At 36.9% G+C, this 18,736-nt stretch overlaps 1 protein-coding gene across 1 annotated transcript; it reads right to left on the reverse strand.

The window, feature by feature from the left end:
* Positions 1-8,026: 8,026 nt before the first annotated feature.
* tacr1b (tachykinin receptor 1b) lies at positions 8,027-17,305 on the reverse strand. Its single transcript, XM_048181147.1, has 5 exons — positions 16,608-17,305; positions 14,685-14,879; positions 11,231-11,381; positions 8,926-9,122; positions 8,027-8,851 (listed from the first exon to the last, which is right to left on the reverse strand). Exons 1-5 carry the CDS (start codon positions 17,012-17,014, stop codon positions 8,563-8,565), a joined length of 1,239 nt encoding a protein of 412 aa, XP_048037104.1. The 5' UTR covers positions 17,015-17,305; the 3' UTR covers positions 8,027-8,562.
* Between the last annotated feature and the right edge of the window lie 1,431 nt (positions 17,306-18,736).

The following is an 18,736-nucleotide window of genomic DNA, read 5'->3' on the forward strand; positions in this document are numbered from 1 at the left end:
GCGCAACAGGTCTCCTGGAGCCGCTCTCAGGGAGTGAGTGATGCTCAAAGATCCTTTCAAGGTAAATCATATTCTGTCCTTTGATACAGGGTTGGAGAGCAGGTCTGAAAATGAAAACATGTGGACACACAACTGTAGTGATCTGTGTTTAAGTGTTCTCCATCATGTGTTTGGAATTTAGTGCCATCATTGGGTGAATAATGGGCCAAAATTTGTACAATATTGGTTATATTGGTGTTATGTATAATGTATTTTAAATATTTCTTAAAAAAATATGTATTTATGTACTAGTAGAATATATTTTTTGCTCCAGAACATATTTTATGTGCAATCAAAAATATATATATTTATTATATTTTATAATAAATTTTAATGTTTGTTTTTTAATAATTTATTTTAGGTTTTTAATTAGCAAAAATACACTAAAATTGCTACCTTAAATTTTTAAGTACAATCAACTGTATGTAAGTTATTTCAACTTAAATTGCATTAAACTGACTTTAAAAAACAAGTTGAATTTTATATAACTTATTTAAAAAGCTGAAAATTGCTTAACTTGATGAGTTAAAGGTGCTAAAGAGGATCTTTTCGTCGACTGAGAAACCAAAGACTGTTAGTGAGTTTTTGAAATGAGCGCATGCGTAAGAACAACCCCCCTCCTTCACAGCTCATTTCGAGGGAACGCCTCCCAAAACTCGTGCACGAGTATAAATATATAAATAGTCTTTTATCAGTTAGTAAAGACAGTTTCAAGTAATATTGCAAAAATGTATAAAACAAAACATCCTCTTTAGCACCTTTCAAGTAATGTAAAAACATATGTTATGACTTATTGACCATATTTTTTAATGTAACTTATTTAAAGGGTTAGTTCACATAAAAAATGAAATTTCTGTCATTAATTACTCACCCTCATGTTGTTCCAAACCTGTAAGACCTTTGTTCGTCTTCGGAACACAAATTAAGATTTTTGTATGAAATCCGTGAGCTTCCTGACTTCTGATAAACGGCAAAACCTGGAAGCGCTGCACTACTACGTCAACAGCATAGGAGACTGACATGGAAGAGAAGAAATTGTTGAATAAAGTCATTATTTTTGTTTTTGCGCGCAAAAAGTATTCTCATCGTTTCATAACATTAAGGTTGAACCACTGTAGTCACGTGGACTATTTTAACGCTGTCTTTACTACCTTTCTGGGGCTTGAAAGTGGTATTAATGTTACAGTCTATCAGAGGTCAGAGTGCTCTCGGATTTCATCAAAAATATCTTAATTTGTGTTCCGAAGATAAACGAAGGTCTTATGGTTGTGGATCGACATTAGGGTGAGTAATTAATGACAGAATTTAAATTTTTGGGTGAACTAACCCATTAAAGATGATTTATTTATTTTTTTTTACATTTGAGCTCAAAAATTACAGATTTGTTTAAAGGTCCCGTAGAACGTCTTTTCAAAAGATGTAATATAAGTCTAAGGTGTCCCCTGAATGTGTCTGTGAAGTTTCAGCTCAAAATACCCCATAGATTTTTTTATATGAATTTTTTTAACTGCCTATTTTGGGGCATCATTAACTATGCACCGATTCAGGCTGCGGCCCCTTTAAATCTCTCGCTCCCTGCCCTCCCGAGCTCTCGACTATAAGTGCAGTTATACAGTACATAAAGTTCACACCGCTAATATAACCCTCAAATGGATCTTTACAAGATGTTCGTCATTCATGCTGCATGCATGCGTCGATTCCTGTGAGTATAGTATTTATTTGGATGTTTACATTTATTTGGATGTTTACATCCATCTGACATTTTTCGCTGTTGTCCTTGCTTGCTTACCTAGTCTGATGATTCAGCTGTGCACAGATCCAGACGTTAATACTGGCTGCCCTTGTGTAATGCCTTGAACATGAGCTGGCATATGCAAATATTGGGGGCGTACAAATTAATGATCCCGACTGTTACGTAACAGTCGGTGTTATGTTGAGATTCGCCTGTTCTTCGGAGGTCTTTTAAACAAATGAGATTTATATAAGAAAGAGGAAACAATGGAGTTTGAAACTCAATGTATGTCTTTTCCATGTACTGAACTCTTGTTATTCAACTATGCCGAGGTCAATTCAATTCAAGGCACCTTTTTAAAGCTTCCCATATTATCAATCACAAATCTCTTTGTTTCTTTGGCAAATCTAGCCAATGTTCAATACATACGATGCAGTGATAATGCAGCACTGGTCTGAGCTCTGAATCTTTGATATTTCCCCCTGTGCTGTGAATGCATTACTATTTTACTAAAACATGTAGAGTGTCTCCGAGGGCTTCTCTATAGAAGTATGAGCCCCGTCTTTTAGGGCTAATGAAAAAGTTCATTAAATTAAATGAAAGCTTGATGCAATCCACTACCTGACCATTGCTGTATAGAGAAAGGGAAGCATACCAGTAGATAGGCGATGCCAGACATCTTGTCAGAGCACACAGCATACCTTGATGACATTGAACCCAACCGATTTCATTTTCTCCCCAGTGAACAGAACCTTTGAGAGCACTGCTCAGACTTGGCAGGATGTTCTTATTGTTGTCTAAACAGCTGCCTGTAATACTTGTAGTAATTGTTTAGGGGGGTATAGGGGGTATTTAAGAATGAAAAAATGCTAATGAACTTGCCGATCTCATTGCACTTTTTTGGCTTGTCAGTTTTGCTCATTCGGAAGGCAGGAGGGGGTTTTAGCTTTCAAGATATGGAAGATAACAAATGGATATTACTGCTTCAGACTGATAAAAACATGCACACTCTCGGAGGAGTGTCTGGAGGAAGAGATTACAGCTCTGCTGCTAGGACAGTTACTGCCTCAGTTATTCCCACACAGCCTTGAACATTTAATTAAAGTCTTCTCTATGTTTCCGTTCATGTTGGGTCATTCAGGGCTTAGACAATGAGAATGATCCTGATATCTGACCATTTGTCTCAGTTTCTTAATTCTCAAACTTGAAAAATGACTGCTTTTGTTTAAATGGGATGTTTAACTGTTAAGTATTCATTTTTTAAATATAAAATTGACTTAAATATGTAGACTACTGTTAAAAAGTTTGGGGTCAGCAAGATTTTTAAATATTTTTGAAAGAATATTTTGCACTAAGATTGCATTTATTTTGTCGAAAATACAGTAAAAACAGTGAAATATTATTGCAATTTAAAATATCTATTTTCTATTTGAATATATTTTAGAATGTAATTTATTCCTGTCATTTTAAAGCTGAATTTTCTGCATCATTACTCCAGTCTTCAGTGTCACATGATCCTTCAGAAATCATTCTAATATGCTGATTTGCTGCTCAAAACATTTGTTGAAAACAGTTTTGCTGTTTGTTATTTTTTGGAAACTCTGATAAAAAAATAAATAAAAAAAAATCTGTTTTTTTTAAATGAATAGAAAGTTGAAATTACCCTTTTATTTTAAATAGAAATCATTATCAATGTCTTAATAGTGTCACATCTGATCAATCTAATCCACCCCCCCCCCCCCCCTTTTTTTTTTTTTTTTTGAATGGCAGTGTAGTCTTTGTTAAAGAAGCCAAATTCTTTGATTTGCCAAATTCAGAAGCTTTATAAATGATTTAAAAAGGATTCAGCATTAATTTTAGTATAGGGAACACATTCACTATTAACTATGACTTTTCCCTCAATAAACTCCTAATTTTCTAATAGATTAATTAATTAATTAATAGTTAGTAAGTTAGTTGTTAAGTTTAGGTATTCGGTAGGATTAGTAATGTAGAATATGGTCATGCAGAATAAGGCATTAATATGTGCTTAATAAGGACTAATAAACAGCCAATATTCTAGTAATATGCATGCTAATAAGCAACTAGTTAAAAGATCCTAAAATAAAGTGTTACCGATTCAGCTAAATAACATAGGGTAGGACTGGATTGTAAAAAGTGTGCTATGATATCTCTTTTCAGAATTTATATATTAATAAAAAAATAACAACAAGCACTTGTATTACATCAGAAAATATTAATGGTATCTGATTTTATTAAGCAAAGCAGAGATGCAAACAAGAGCCATTTGAGATTTACATTTCCTTCAGAACATCATATAGCAATGACAAGACAAGTACACAGTAACGTTTTCTCCATTGCAATCCAATATTAGCAGTGTAAGGCTGTAAATTTAAAGCTCTGACACGCTTACCGATGAGCAGTAGCTTTATTTTATGAACAAGTCTTTTATCTTAACAGATAAACAAATTAAATACATCATATGTACATACATAAATCAGCATAATTTGAGTGTAATCTATGCAGCTCTGTGATTCGGGTGGTGCGAGTTGAGTACGGGCTACCTGAAGGGCTGGTAGGAAAGTTTGGTCAACCTGTTTTATTTTTGCAGTTTATTACTTTTTATGGTTCCTCTAAAGGAGCAGAGATGACTTTAAACAGAAAATCACATTTAAAGATAGGGCTGGGCGATATATCGCATGCGATTCTCACGCGCATTTCGTCAGTAAAGCCGGTTCCCTGATTACCGCTAAATCGCCATCACCTGCTTTCAAATGGAGCGCCTTTTAATAGACAAAGCCGTAGTTCACGGAGAAGCCACGCAAAATCGCGTTCAGTATCGAAGATGAATCGACTTCGATAATGAACCCGATTTTGCGTGGCTTATCAGTGATCTACGGCTCTGTCTATTAAAAGGCGCTCCATTTGAAAGCAGGTGATGGCGATTTAGCGGTAATCAGGGAACCGGCTTTACTGACGAAATGCGCGTGAGAATCGCATGCGATATATCGCCCAGCCCTATTTAAAGATTATGATGTCACTGATGTTTCTGGCATCAGCAGCTTTTCTGAACTAGCTTTACATAAAAATTTCTGTCCCTATATGATGTACTTCCTATTGTTACAGGAAGTTGGAATGAGACATACAGTAAAGTATCTTAGGACCGTGTTTTTTTGGTTGCAATTGCAAAATTTGGTGGTTAGTTATATTAGATCGAGGGGATATTCTCATCCTTTGATTGGACAAAAAATTTGAATATGCCTCTGTGGACAACATGAGTCAAAATATTTGGTCCACTACCACTGTAAATTTGAAATGGGCTAAAAGTTAAATCAAATTACTGCATATTCTACCATCAGACCCTCAAAGCTAACAGACATGGACACTTCGATCTCATATATGTCCTCTTATGATGTTATTCTTGATATTATGGTCCCTAAAGTGTTTTTTTTTCTTTTTCCTGGTAAAAGATTTGGCCCATGGTGGGACAATCAAAACAACACAAATCAAATAAAAATAAAAATAAAATAATAAAAAAATGATAAAAAAAAAAAAAAAGCTGAGAACATGAAGCTGGTTATGTGTTGCATTACGTAAAAGCGAATCTAACCAGTACTCAGTTTTTTTAACAGTCTAAAAAATAGAGTGACTCTAAACATGTGTCCACTGAGAGGGCTGAGATATTACGCGAGATGCAAGCGCATGCAGCTGCAGAGCAGTTCAAAAGGTGCAACATCGCTGCTCTTTTGTTCTTCTGCAGGCATCAAAGCAGCTCTAACACCTGCCCAACAAAGCAAGAGCCTCTACAATTTTGCGCTAAAAAAAGCATGTAAAGCGAGCACGAGCCACGTCAAACAGCATCACGATATTACACACAGATGTACAACAACTACTGTGTGAGAAAATAGACCCAAGATTAAAAGCAACGTGTAGAACTAGCACTTACTTGAATATTGATTTTGATAAAGCTGAAAAAGATCTGTTGTTGTCGTTGCAGAAACTTCTGTACAAGCTGTATAGCTCAGCATATACTACTGTATATCAAAATGCCATTATAATTTCAATGCACAATCTTTACGAATATCTGTGCCTGAGTGTCTCTTTGTACACTTTCTTTTTATCAAGATCTTACAATCGGTCACCACAAAACAAAAGCTAGGTGTTATTTTACAGAAGTTTTTGAAATATACAATCAAAAATTAGAGTCTTAAAATAATACAAAATATATATACCCTTAATAAAATGTATTTAACATGGTCTTTTTTGTACAGGCAGAGCAGATACATAATCTGAGATGTATCTAAAAATATCCTTGCTCCTCCAAGCTTTATAATGGTAGTGAATAAAAGATCATAAAAGTGATCCATAGGACTCCAAGGGGTTAATAAATGCCTTCTGAAGCAAAGCGATGGGTTTTTGTAAGAAAAATATCTCTATTTAAAACTTATTAACTATAATTACTAGCTTCCAGCAGATGACCGTACACATCGATTTGCAACGTAAGAGTGAGCTCTGACCCGTCACATGACGTAATGATGAACACGAAAGCTCAGAGGATAGAGCAAAACAAAACTCCGGTCATGAATTAGAAGTCTAAAACGATCATTTTTAAAGAGAAATGTGGGAGGATTTCGATATAAGAGAAGAGGAGCTTGAGTTTGTTGCCCAGCCCTATTTGTTTGAACTACATTCTGCATCATATATCGCTTCACGGGTTACTCATTTGGTGCAAGTAGACTTGCGCTGTATGCGTACAGCCGTCTGCCAGAAGCTAGTTATTATAGTTAATAATGCTCTAAATATGGATGTGTACGGCTGTACAGAAGAGGATTAGGGCCAAGCAATAATAAAAAAAAAAAAAAAAAAAAAAAAAAAACCTCGAGATTAAACTCGTTAAATTACGAGAAAAAACTCATTAAATTTCGAGAAAAAGGTTGAGATAAAATGTTGAGAATAAAGTCGTTAAATTACGAATTTGTTCTCTACTTTTTTCTCGTAATTTAACGACTTTATTCTCAACATTTTATCTCGACCTTTTTCTCGAAATTTAACGAGTTTTTTCTCGTAATTTAACGAGTTTATTCTCAACATTTTATCTTGACTTTTTTTCTCAAAATTTAATGACTTTATTCTCAACATTTTATCTCGACCTTTTTCTCGAAATTTAACGAGTTTATTCTCGTGATTTAACGAGTTTATTCTCAACATTTGATCTCGACTTTTTTCTTGAAATTTAACAAGTTTTTTCTCGTAATTTAACGAGTTTATTCTCAACATTTTATTTTGACTTTCTTCTTGAAATTTAACAACTTTAATCTCAAGATGGTTTTATTTTTTTATTATTGCTTGGCCCTAATCCTCTTCCGTACGGCTGTCTGCCGGAAGCTTGTTATTTGAATGTATAAAGTTTAGGGATGTGCAACGATTAATCGTGATTAATCGTTTGCAAAATAAAAGACTTTGTTTACGTAATATATGTGTGTGTTCTGTTTATAATAGTTATGTATATATAAATATACATTTAAGAAAAATGTTAGATTTATATATAAAATATTTATACTTACATGTACTATAAGATATATATAAATATATATATTTATTTAAACATGCATATATTTCTTAAATTTATACATGTATGTGTGTGTATTTATATATACATAATTATTATACACAGACCGCGCATATATATTACGTAAACAGACTTTTATTTTGCTAACGATTAATCGCGATTAATCGTTGCACATCCCTAATAAAGTTTTAAATATAGATATTTTTTTTACAAAAATGCATTACTTTGCTTCAAAAGGCCTTTATTAACCCCCTAGAACCATGTGGATTACTTTTTATAATGGATGTAAAGGATATTTTTAAATATATCTCTTTTTTCAGTCTGAAAGAAGAAAGCCGTATACACCTAGGATGGCTTGAGGGTGAGTAAAGCATGGGATAATTTTCATTTTTGGGTGAACTACCCTTTAACTACAGCCTGCTGAAAAAAAATTCTATTCTATTTTACTATTCCTTCATCTATTCTTTCACTATTCTTTAATCCCTCCCTATTCTAGCTTGTACTATTCTGAATGATGGCTGAAACTTTGTATTACTAGCACTTCTTGTATTTATTGCCTGTTTAAGATGCATCGTTTGTTGTACTCCTCAATTTCTAAATGTATAATGTAAATGTAACATGATGATAATAGTAAACTCTGGATTTAACAGAGGATTACTGTATAGTGATATAAATGGAAGTAGCAATGGCAGTACAAATTCCGTTTTATTTTCTCTCTCTGTGCTATATTTAACATGACCCTCTGCCTTCCAGACAAATCCTTTACATTGTCGCCTACATGGTCCAGTAATATGCAACAACAGGTGCAAACCCTTCCACGTCGTCATGCTGGCTATCGTATCATCAACAACCGACAGTAATGACGAACAGATCGTTTCCAAGGGCATCAGCTGGTCAAGCTTTCCTAAACAAACCCACTGGGTCCTGGACTCCTGGAGCAAATGGCGATTGGCTAAGTTGTTGGGTGAACTCTTATGGGGATAATCAGCCAGCTGTCTTGAGTAGTAAAACTCAAGACAATATGAATCCTCCATAGACTATGACAATGCTGTTCAGATGATATATTGACCAATATACTACGATGTTTCCACACATTAGCCTTCCTTCCCCAAGAAAACCTAAAAACCTCTTTTGGTTTGTTGTACATCACATCACATCATTCCCTGGAACATGAACTTCTCCTCACAGGATTGGTACTATAACACTGAAAAAATTTCCTACATTATGCTAGGTTGTTACTAGAATAGAAGATGGAGGACTCCGATACAGTCTTTGATGCGCTTTGTGAAGAACCATTGGACGTGAGATCTATGGAACTTCGATTTGTGTTCTCCTGAAGGTCCCCCTCGCCAACCGGCATGACTGTGGATACTGTGGTCTCCATTCGGCTGGTGCGGTAAATGCTGGCCTGTGTCTGAAGATAGCGGGTTGACTTGAGCTCCAGACCTTCATAAGAGCCTCGAGGGACACAAGGACACCAGAAGAATGCCTGTTGGAAACCAGCTCGAAACCTGCACAGATAGATGAGTATTGTATGATTCCCTTTGAAACCTGAACCTGTTTTTTCCAATGAACCAACTCTTACCTGTCATTGAGAAGACAGTAGATCATGGGATTGTACATGGTGGAGCTCATGGCAAGCCACATGATTCCTAAGTACACCTGCTGGATGTAGGGTTCCTCAAACAAGTGAGGAAGGAACTGGTGCACCAGGAAGTAGACATGGTAGGGCAGCCAGCAGATGGCAAAGGTGCACACAACGACGATCATCATCTTCACCACCTACGCAAGTTAAAATGGAAGAAGCTGGAAGTTAAAAACCTAGTCATGTTCCAGTAAAGTTGATCACCAGCTTATGTTGTGTTTTGGATGCTGGTCCCCAAGAATGATCTCGCCTAAACACTTTTATAATATTCTTTTAAAACTGTTGCTTTTCAGATTGTACAATCATGATCCCCACTGTAAGCCATGTCACACTGTAGGATCTCAGTTGTCATTCATTTCAGACAGTACGTCAATAAAGTCGAGTTAAAAACGGAAGCATGCAAGAAGACTTGTCCGATGTTTTACATCATCAATCTGTGACACGTTCGGTGACTGTGAGCTGCATTACACGCGGGATTGGTGGCAAACAAAAAAAATCACTAGCGTTAAAGGAATAGTTCACCCACAATTATTCCATGATTTACTCACCCTCAAGCCATCCTAGGTGTATATGACTATCTTCTCTCAGATGAACACAATCAGAGATATATTAAAAAATATTCTGGCTCTTCTGAGCTTTATAATGGTAGAGAATGGCGCTCGAGATTTTGAAGCCCAAAAAAGTGAATGCATCCATCATAAAAGTAATCCACACTGCTCCAGGGGATTAATTAGTGCTTCTGAAGCGAAGCGATGGGTTTTTCTAAGAAAAATATCCATATTTTCAATTTTATAATCTATTATAACCAGCTTTGGGCAAATATCCGTACAAAAGTCGACTTACGGTGGAAGCGTAACCTCTGGCGCGACGCGTGACGTATTGATGAACGCGGAAGCAAAACGAAACAAAATATCGGTCATGAATTAGAAGTCTAAAATGAGAATTTTTAAATAGAAATGGTGGAGGATTTCGATAAGAGTAGAGGAGCTTGAGTTTGTTGCACAGCCCTATTTGTTTGAACCACGAAAGGCGTCTGCCTACTCCTACAATGTTGTGTCAGATGTTACGCTTCCGCCGTAAGTCGCCTTGCATATGGTTGTTTGTCGGAAGCTGGTTATTATAGTTTATAAAGTTTTAAATATGGATATTTTTCTTTTACAAAAACCCATAGCTTCACTTCAGAAGGCAGTTATTAACCCACTGGAGTCATATGGATTACTTTTATGATGGATGGATGCACTTTTTTGGGCTTCAAAATCATGAGTGCCATTCACTCCCATTATAAAGCTTGGAAGAGCCAGGATATTTTTAATATAACTCCGATTGTGTTTGTCTGAAAGAAGATAGTCATACACACCTAGGATGGCTTGAGGGTGAGGAAATCATGGGAAAAATTTCATTTTTGTGTGAACTATCCCTTTCATTTTCATGGCTTGTCTTGAAAAGAAAAACAAAACTAAGCTGTCAGCCAACATGTCAAACCAGTGAACAAAGACTTCAGATTTTGGCCTAGGAACAGAGGTATCTTTTAGGATTCTCAACATTTGTCTCAGATAGCCAAATCGTAGCTAAAATCATGCAGTGTGAACTATAGTTGTCGACTTCGGTACCAATCTCTACTGAAATTTTAAAAACGTGACGCTTTGAGTGCTGTTGAGAGGATTCGTAAACACCTCTGATTGGCCACTGTGTTGATGCGCTCATAGAATATGTCTATGATTGGCTACAATGATCAACGCACTGGAGCGTTTGAAAGCGCACAAAGTGTTTGAATTTGAAAGCAGGAGCGGGAGCGTTTGAAAGCAGGCATCTATCAGCGGACTGGTCCACGATAGACGCTTGCTTTCAAATGCTCCCATGTGTATCTATGTAAGCCCTCGGTGAAGAGCATCATTGACTATTTACGTTTTTAAAGCATTGATCATTGAAGCCAGTTACAGACATATCCGATGAGCACGTCAACACAATGGCCAATCAGAGGTGTTTACGAATCCGCTCAACAGCACTCAAAGCATCAAATTTTTAAAATTTCAATACGGACTTGGTACCAAAATCGGTACTTTTGACAACTCTAGAAGCTGGCTTAACTAGATAAACCAGCAAGATATTCCGTCAATATTATGTCATTGATATTATGTCAACAAGCTTCATCAGGTATGTTTGGCTGGGTTACTATCCATTCAAGCTGGTATTTTCAGCAAGGCAATTGACATTTAAACTTTTATGTCACTATGCAGATGATGACCTTCCGTTTGGCGGTTAGCTGCTCTCGATAGCGGTCTGAAGAGTCTCCAGGTATCTCACTGGCCCAGAGAGTGCATCCCACCACCAGGTAAGCACAACCCATGATGAGCAAAGGTAGAAAGTAAATAAGCACAACCACGCAGACGTAATACCTGTGAGAGAGGAAGAGACAGAAGACAGCCAGATGGGTAATTACAGGCAGCCAACGAACAAGAACATGACAAGAAACCCAAGATGAAAATAGACCCAAAGTTGTTGAGACATATTTTGAGTGCATATTTTTACACAAAAGGATGCCACACACCAACACCTCAGAGTCCCACATGTTTTCTCACATTAGCTGCCACTTAAAAATAACCGCTGGAAAACTTTTGAATCATGAACTGTGAATGCTCTCAGGATTCATGCGCTGCGGCAGTGCCTCTCTTCTTTTTGAGCGCCGTACAATTCAACATGCTAATTAGCTTGAGGCTTATCTAGAAAGACACTCGCCTCACAGGAGAGGTATGGAGGGAAAATGTACGCAGGCCTTTCACGCATTAACCAAAAAATTCTGAATCCCTGTCCTGTAAGACTGTCCAAAAAAAGCAATGTAAATGCCTTCTTCTCTTTTGTTCTTTTGATTGAACGCGTCTTACAGACGTGCTTTGTAGGATGAGCCAAATGAGTTGTGGGGCTTTACCGCTGTCCTTTTCAAGCATCCATAACTATCTCAGTGGGTGAGAGGTAATTAAATATTGTCCAGTTGATTAATTTCAAAAACGCTTGTAACTTGGTATGAAATAGACAGTCATGCTAACATGACGGGTGATTGCACGAAAACAAAAGCATGCAGTGCACTTGCCAAAATCCTGCAGATTTCGATGGCTAGACGCAGAATAGTGCGAAAGAAAACATTAGCAGCTTTGAATCTAATTCTCCCGTTCTCTCTATCTCCCCCTTTCTGTCCCTCTCTGGCTATCCGTCATCACACACACACACACACACACAGATCTACCAGCCAGTTAAAGAGGGTTCATTGATCAGTGCTTCTTATCTTGTACACCAGTGCTACCAAGATTTGGTCCCTCAGAGACTATATATACCATTAAAGAAAGTTCAGGCACACAAAAGCTTGAGATACAACCTCAAAAATTGATTCCTGCCAAGTTGGATTGGTGAGGTCTGACAGGTTGTGTCACTCGAAGGAGGTAGACACGTTCACTGCTTTGGCGTGACAGGGAGAAGCCTGCTGGAAGATTGACTGTACGGGTGGGTGAACGACTAAGCTGTTACGGAAATAACAGTATGCCGTCGACACCTGACACCTACAGAGGCATTGCAGGATATTGGAGAATCGGATTGGAGTCGGTAGCAATTAGAGTGTTGAGCGTATGTGAAGATATATCAAAACTCATTCAGTAGCTGATAAATATGTGATTAAGATGCAGGATAGGGCGTATTGCTACTTGGCCGCTGTTTAAATATTCATATCGTAAATCAGACCACGCTGAACACTTTGTATTGAATACTGTTGAGAGTGCACCCTATGGTGTTCCTAATGTTGTTTTCATACTGAATTGGCAGATTTCTCATTGCTATGTTGTTGGTGTTTTGCTAAAGTAAGCAGTGTTATCTTGCAGGAGGAGACATGCCACACTGCACCAACTTGAAAGTTTGTTGCCTTTGCTTAAAGGATTAGTTCACTTCAGAATGAACCTTTTCTGATTATTTACTCACCCCCATGTCATCCAAAATGTTCATGTCTGTCTTTCTTCGGTCAAAAAGAAATTATGTTTTTTTGAGGAAAACATTCCAGGATTTTTCTCCATATAGTGGACTTCAACAGTTACCAACAGGTTGAAGGTCCAAATTGCAGTTTCAGTGCAGCTTTAAAGGGCTGTACACGATCCCAGACGAGGAATATCTAGCGAAACAATCGTCTGTTTTAAAAAAAAAAAAAAAAACTTTTTAACCACAAATGCTCGTCTTGCACTGCTCTGCGATGCACCATGCATTAATCGTGTTGGAAAGGTCACGCCTGACGTAGGCAGAAGTACCACGGTAGGGCAAAAAACTCATTTTTTCAAAATCGTCCAACATCGTTGTTTTACCTTTTTTTTTTTTTTGTAAAGGCTGTTTGACTTCCGCCTACAGTACTTCTGTCTATATCACACATGACCTTTCCAACATAATGTGTGGTGCATCACAGAACTAGTGCAAGACGAGCATTTGGCAGATAGTTTCACTAGGTAAGACCCTTATTCCTCGTCTGGGATCGGGTAGAGTGCTTTGAAGCCGCACTGAAACTGCAATTTGGACCTTTAACTCGTTTGTAACACTTCATGGAGAAAAATCCTGGAATGTTTTCCTCAAAAGCTTTAATTTCTTTTCATCTAAAGAAAGAAAGACATAAACATCTTGGATGACATGGGGGTGAGTAAATTATCAGGAAATTTTAATTCTGAAGTGAACTAATGCTTTAAGGAGACAGCAGTACTGGGTAGATTACTTAATTGTAGTCGTTACTGATTCCAAATTACATGACAAAAATTGTAGTTAGTAACATAATCCATTACATTACACATTTAAGGAAATATAATCTGACTACTTTTGGATTTCTTTTAGATTACTTTTGACTTGTTTAGTACATTGATTTGAGAACCGTGAACTTAATTTTATTATTATTATTTACCTAATGTATTAACTTAAAATGACAGGGGGGACTTCAAGTAAATATATTATGACAAAAAAAAGTTGGGGAATCCCTGCATTGCATGTAAATATAAAAAAAGCATGAATTTGTAATATATGTAATGCAAGATTAAACGACTCACTGAGTGATAATTCAAATAGTATTTGAGTTGATTAGATATGCAGTGTTGCATGTTGAGAAAACACTTGTTAAATGTGAAGTGACTTCTGTAAATCCAGTGAAACTAGTTCAATTCCCCAAACCTGGAAAAGCTTCTGAATGTTTATAAGCAGCAGGCTTTTTAGAAAGTAAAATTTAAAAGCTAAAAAAGTAGTAGTAGAGAATGAGAATAACATGTTATCATGTAATCAATAAAAAAAGTAACTGTAGTCTGATTACAAGTATTTAAAAATGTAATATAATCTAATTACGAGTACTTAATTTTTTGAATCTGTTTATGCAATCCAGATTACACATAATGAGTTACTACCCGGCACTGGGAGGCAGAATGGCAGGAAAAGAGTAGTATGTAAATATTACTACAATAGCAGGTGTTTTGAAGTGTTTTTAAGTGTGACTGTAGTTCATGTCTTGTTTCCAGACCTTTGTGTGGATTAGGACATTTTTAAATGTTGTACTTTAGGCTGTCCAACAAACATGCATTTAAGGTTGTTCAAAACAACGTTTATTTCAGAGTATTGACGACATGTGACATTTTTTTCTTTTTTTAAAGCTACATTACCATTGTCTTTGACAGTCGGACTCAACAGCGCGCACTTACGTCTTTTGAAAATCCCACACGCTGTACTCCGGCCAGTTGATATAGCACACGACACGTCCGGGCAGCTGAGCAGTGCTGGAAAAATAGTACTGGGGGAAAGCCAGGAGCAGCGCCAGGGCCCAGATCACCCCCACCACCAACTTGGTCTCAGTGGATGACAGGCGCTGCTGGAGTGGGTGGATGATAGCCATGTACCTGCAGGGGGAGTTTAACAAAGGCAATGACCTGCTATTTATGCAAACTCAAAGGAGCATCAGCCACTTGAATTACCCCTAAATTATTTGCCTGGTCCTGCTGATTTGATTTGGGGAGTGAGAGAGATGACTAGTGGAGTTTGTCTTTTTAGTGGGTTGGGTGTTTCCTCACAGCAGTATAGAAAGGATGCAGCTTCGTTCTCTGATCTTTGCTTTGTGTTTTAACGGTGTTTCTACACAGGTTTGAATGCATCAATTCCATCTTCCCCAAAAAAAACTCAGTGGGTTATGCTATGGTACAATGATGGTAACTGATGCCAGTGCACGTACGGTATTGAATGGTGACAGTATTCATGTACTATGACTTTTACATGGTACTCCAAAGTACTTAAGGTAAGACTGCCTCTTAAAGTAAAAATACACATTCAGAAAAAAACAATACTATAAACAGAAATGCCACAATAGAGGTGTAGACTCTAAAAAATGCTGGGTTAAAAACAACCTGAATTTGGGTTGAAAATGGGCAAACCCAGCAGTTGGGTTAAATGTTTGCCCAATGTGCTGGGCAGTTTTATTTAACCCAACTATTGTTTAAAAATTACTATATGCCTGCCTTAAAATGAACCCAAAATAGGTTGGAAATTAAAATTAGACATAATTACTAGAGGTAACAATAATAATCAAAAGATGAACATTTATTGATAAGCAATTTAATAAATGTTCATTTATTAAACATATTAATAAATGTTAATTTCCAACATATTTTGGTCTCATTTTAAGCGAGCAATACAGTCATTTTTAAACAATAGATGGATTAAATAAAACTACCCAGCAGGTTGGGTCAAACATTTAACCCAACTGCTGGGTTAAAACAATCCAGTCGCTGGGTTTGTCCATTTTCAACCCAACTTGGGTTGTTTTTAACATTTTTTGAGTGTATTTTATGGTCCAGCATCCATCTCTACAGTGAACACTCTTTTTCTGTCAAACATTTGGAAACATTACAGTTGTTTAATGTAAGGCTGTATTTACTGATTATATCTGATTATTATTATTATTATTATTATTATTAAGAATCCTGAAAAAAATATCACTATTTTCACAAAAATGTTAAACAGTACAACTATTTTTGAGCAGCAAATCATCATATTAGAATGATTTCTGAAGGATCATGTGACACTGAAGACTGGAGTAATGATGCTGAAAATTCAGCTTTGATCACAGGAAAAAATTACATTTTAAAATTATATTAAAATAGAAAACAGTTATTTTAAATTGTAATAATATTTTTCTAAATGACTGTTTTACTGTATTTTTCATTAAAGAGACTTCTTTCAAAAACATTTAAAAATTGTAATGTTTCCAAACTTTTGACAGGTACTTTATATACTCTTACTCAAATATTTTTGTTTAGCCACATTTGACAGTGATTTTGATTCATCTGGCATTTCAAAAAACTATTTACCTTCACCTTTTAGACTTAAAAGCTTCTCTAAAGCAAAGACATGGAGCAGAGATAAAGGAGCACATGTGTCTGATGCCCAGTTAATCCTTACAGAATAGTGGCAGTACCATGCAGTGATGCTAATGCAATGCTGTTGGATATATATTATGGACATTCATGTACTATGGTATTCACATTGGCCTCCAATGTCATTTCAAGAATACTATAGTACATGTACCAAGAAAAAGAAAAAAAAAACTTTGTAAGTGTAAATAAAAAGCTCACCTGTCCAGGGCTATTGCCGTCATTGAGTAAATACTTGCGAATACAGCTGCTATTGGAAAGAAGTTGTGAAATCTGCAGTAAACAAGTCCGAAGTACCATTCGTTGTGTACTGCATACACAAAGTTAATAACGGTATTGAAAGCCGACATAGACGCCTCTGCGAACGCAAGATTGACCAGAAAAGAGTTGGTGACAGTTCTCATGCGCTTATGCGCTAAAATGATCCAGATGACAGTGATATTTCCAACAACTGACACCAGAACTATACAGCAGTATGCGATGGCCCACAAAACTATCTGCCAAACCGGCTGAACGAACTGGTTCGAGAACACGTCTGTGTCATTCACCAGTGAGCCGTTGGTCCCGTTGCCGCTCGAGTTTTGCGAAGTGATGAAGAGAGGATCCATGATCCATAAATCATCAGAGAAAAAGCATTTCGGCAAAAGAAAAGTTTAGATTTTGTTGTTTTAAGATTGGATTAGAAAATTAGGTCCAAATAATCAAATCAAATGTCAGTGTTCTTCTCCCAGCGTCTTCAGAATACGCTGCAGGCTGAATCGCGGGCGCGTACTCGGCGCGCATCACCAAACGCGCTCCTGCGGCTCGCGCGACCGCGCAGTCTCGAACCAGGGTTGACACTGCGCGCTGCATCTTTCCAGTCACGCGCCAGTGAACACGCGCATCCTCCTTACTGACGCTTGTTTGACGTTTAAATGTGTTTTTGACTACTACTAATAATATCAATTTAAATTTGAAAACTTAATAGGCTAAACCAACAAAAAACTTCTGTAAAAATAACAAAGCCATAGTAAACCAGTCATTCTTACTGCGCAGAACATGTTCATGTCCTCGTCATATATGTCTAAATGAATTGGAATAGATTAAATTCACATTTTTGAAGATGGAAAGTATATTAGTTTATCACAGTTAAGTCAATATGGGGTGCATTTTATGTGAATTGTAGTCATAAAAATCTAATTAAAATATATTAAGAAATATTTCAGATGTTTTTTGTTCTCTTTTTCAGGTTGACATGTTTCAAACTGAACCTTTTTCTACATTTTTTCCATGTGCTCAATGTCATGTCGCATCCTTAGTCAAGTTCCTATTCTTCAGAATATCATCCTCCAGTAAGTGACATCATTTTAGAGGGAAAATACTTTGTGATGTTAGTTTGTCTCTCTCTAAAACGTTCTATCCTGTTTGATTCAAATACAGTTATTCCTGCACTAAAACTGTGGTAACTTATTAGCCACTAGAGCTGGGCGATTTACAGTTTTGAATTTGCTCTAGAATTTAGCTTAGAATTTAGCTTAGAACTTAGAATTTAGAATTTTTGCTCTAGATTTTTTTTTTTTTGCCCCAATTATAAAACAACAATTTGATTTGGATAGAACAGCTATTGCTTCACATTCAGAATGTTTAGTGCAAAAACAGTTTAAAAAACATATCATCATATTTGATGCCAAAACATTATGACCATTCACAGGTGAAGCGGAAAATGTTGATCATTTCCTAACAATGTCACATGTCAAGTAGATTAGATGATTAGTGAAAAATCAGTTCTTGTCAATGTGTTGGATGCAGCAGGAGTAAAGACCTGAGAGACTTTGGCTCATTGATGCACAAGGGCAACGAAGGCTATCCCTTCTGGTCCAAACCAATAGAAGGTCTCCTGTGGCACAAGTCACACAAAATTGTAATGATGGTTATGGGAGGAATGTTGCACAACACACAGTGCATGTATGCTGCGTATGGGGCACAGATCAATCAGAGTGCCCATGAAGACCCCTGTCCATCGTCAAAAGCACCTACAATGGGAAGTAAAGCATCAGAACTGGACCTTGGAGAAGTGGAAGAAGTTGTCTGGTCTAGTGAGTCCCGTTTTTCCTCTACACCATGTGGAGGGCCGTGTACATGTGCTCTGTTTACCTGGGAAAGTGATGCACCAGGATGCACTGTGGGACGACAACAGCTGGACGAGGGAGTGCGATGCTCTGTTTCGCTGGAAATCTCTGGGTCCTACCATTCCTGTGGACGTCAATTTGGCACGTGCCACCTACCCAAACATTGTTGTAAACCAGGTATTCTTCTTCATGGTAATGAAGTATTCCCTGATGCCAGTGACC

The sequence above is a fragment of the Megalobrama amblycephala genome, linkage group LG2 (genome assembly GCF_018812025.1).
Source record: "Megalobrama amblycephala isolate DHTTF-2021 linkage group LG2, ASM1881202v1, whole genome shotgun sequence".
In the NCBI taxonomy this organism is placed as follows: domain Eukaryota; kingdom Metazoa; phylum Chordata; class Actinopteri; order Cypriniformes; family Xenocyprididae; genus Megalobrama; species Megalobrama amblycephala.

Bases quoted from the DNA above. Each gene is read 5' to 3' on its own strand.
- tacr1b (XM_048181147.1), bottom strand. From the start codon at position 17,014: ATGGATCCTCTCTTCATCACTTCGCAAAACTCGAGCGGCAACGGGACC. The intron at 14,880-16,607 runs GTGAGCTTTTTA...CTCCCCCTGCAG, and splicing joins ACGGCAATAGCCCTGGACAG to GTACATGGCTATCATCCACC. The intron at 11,382-14,684 runs GTAAGTGCGCGC...CCTCTCTCACAG, and splicing joins GTGTGGGATTTTCAAAAGAC to GTATTACGTCTGCGTGGTTG.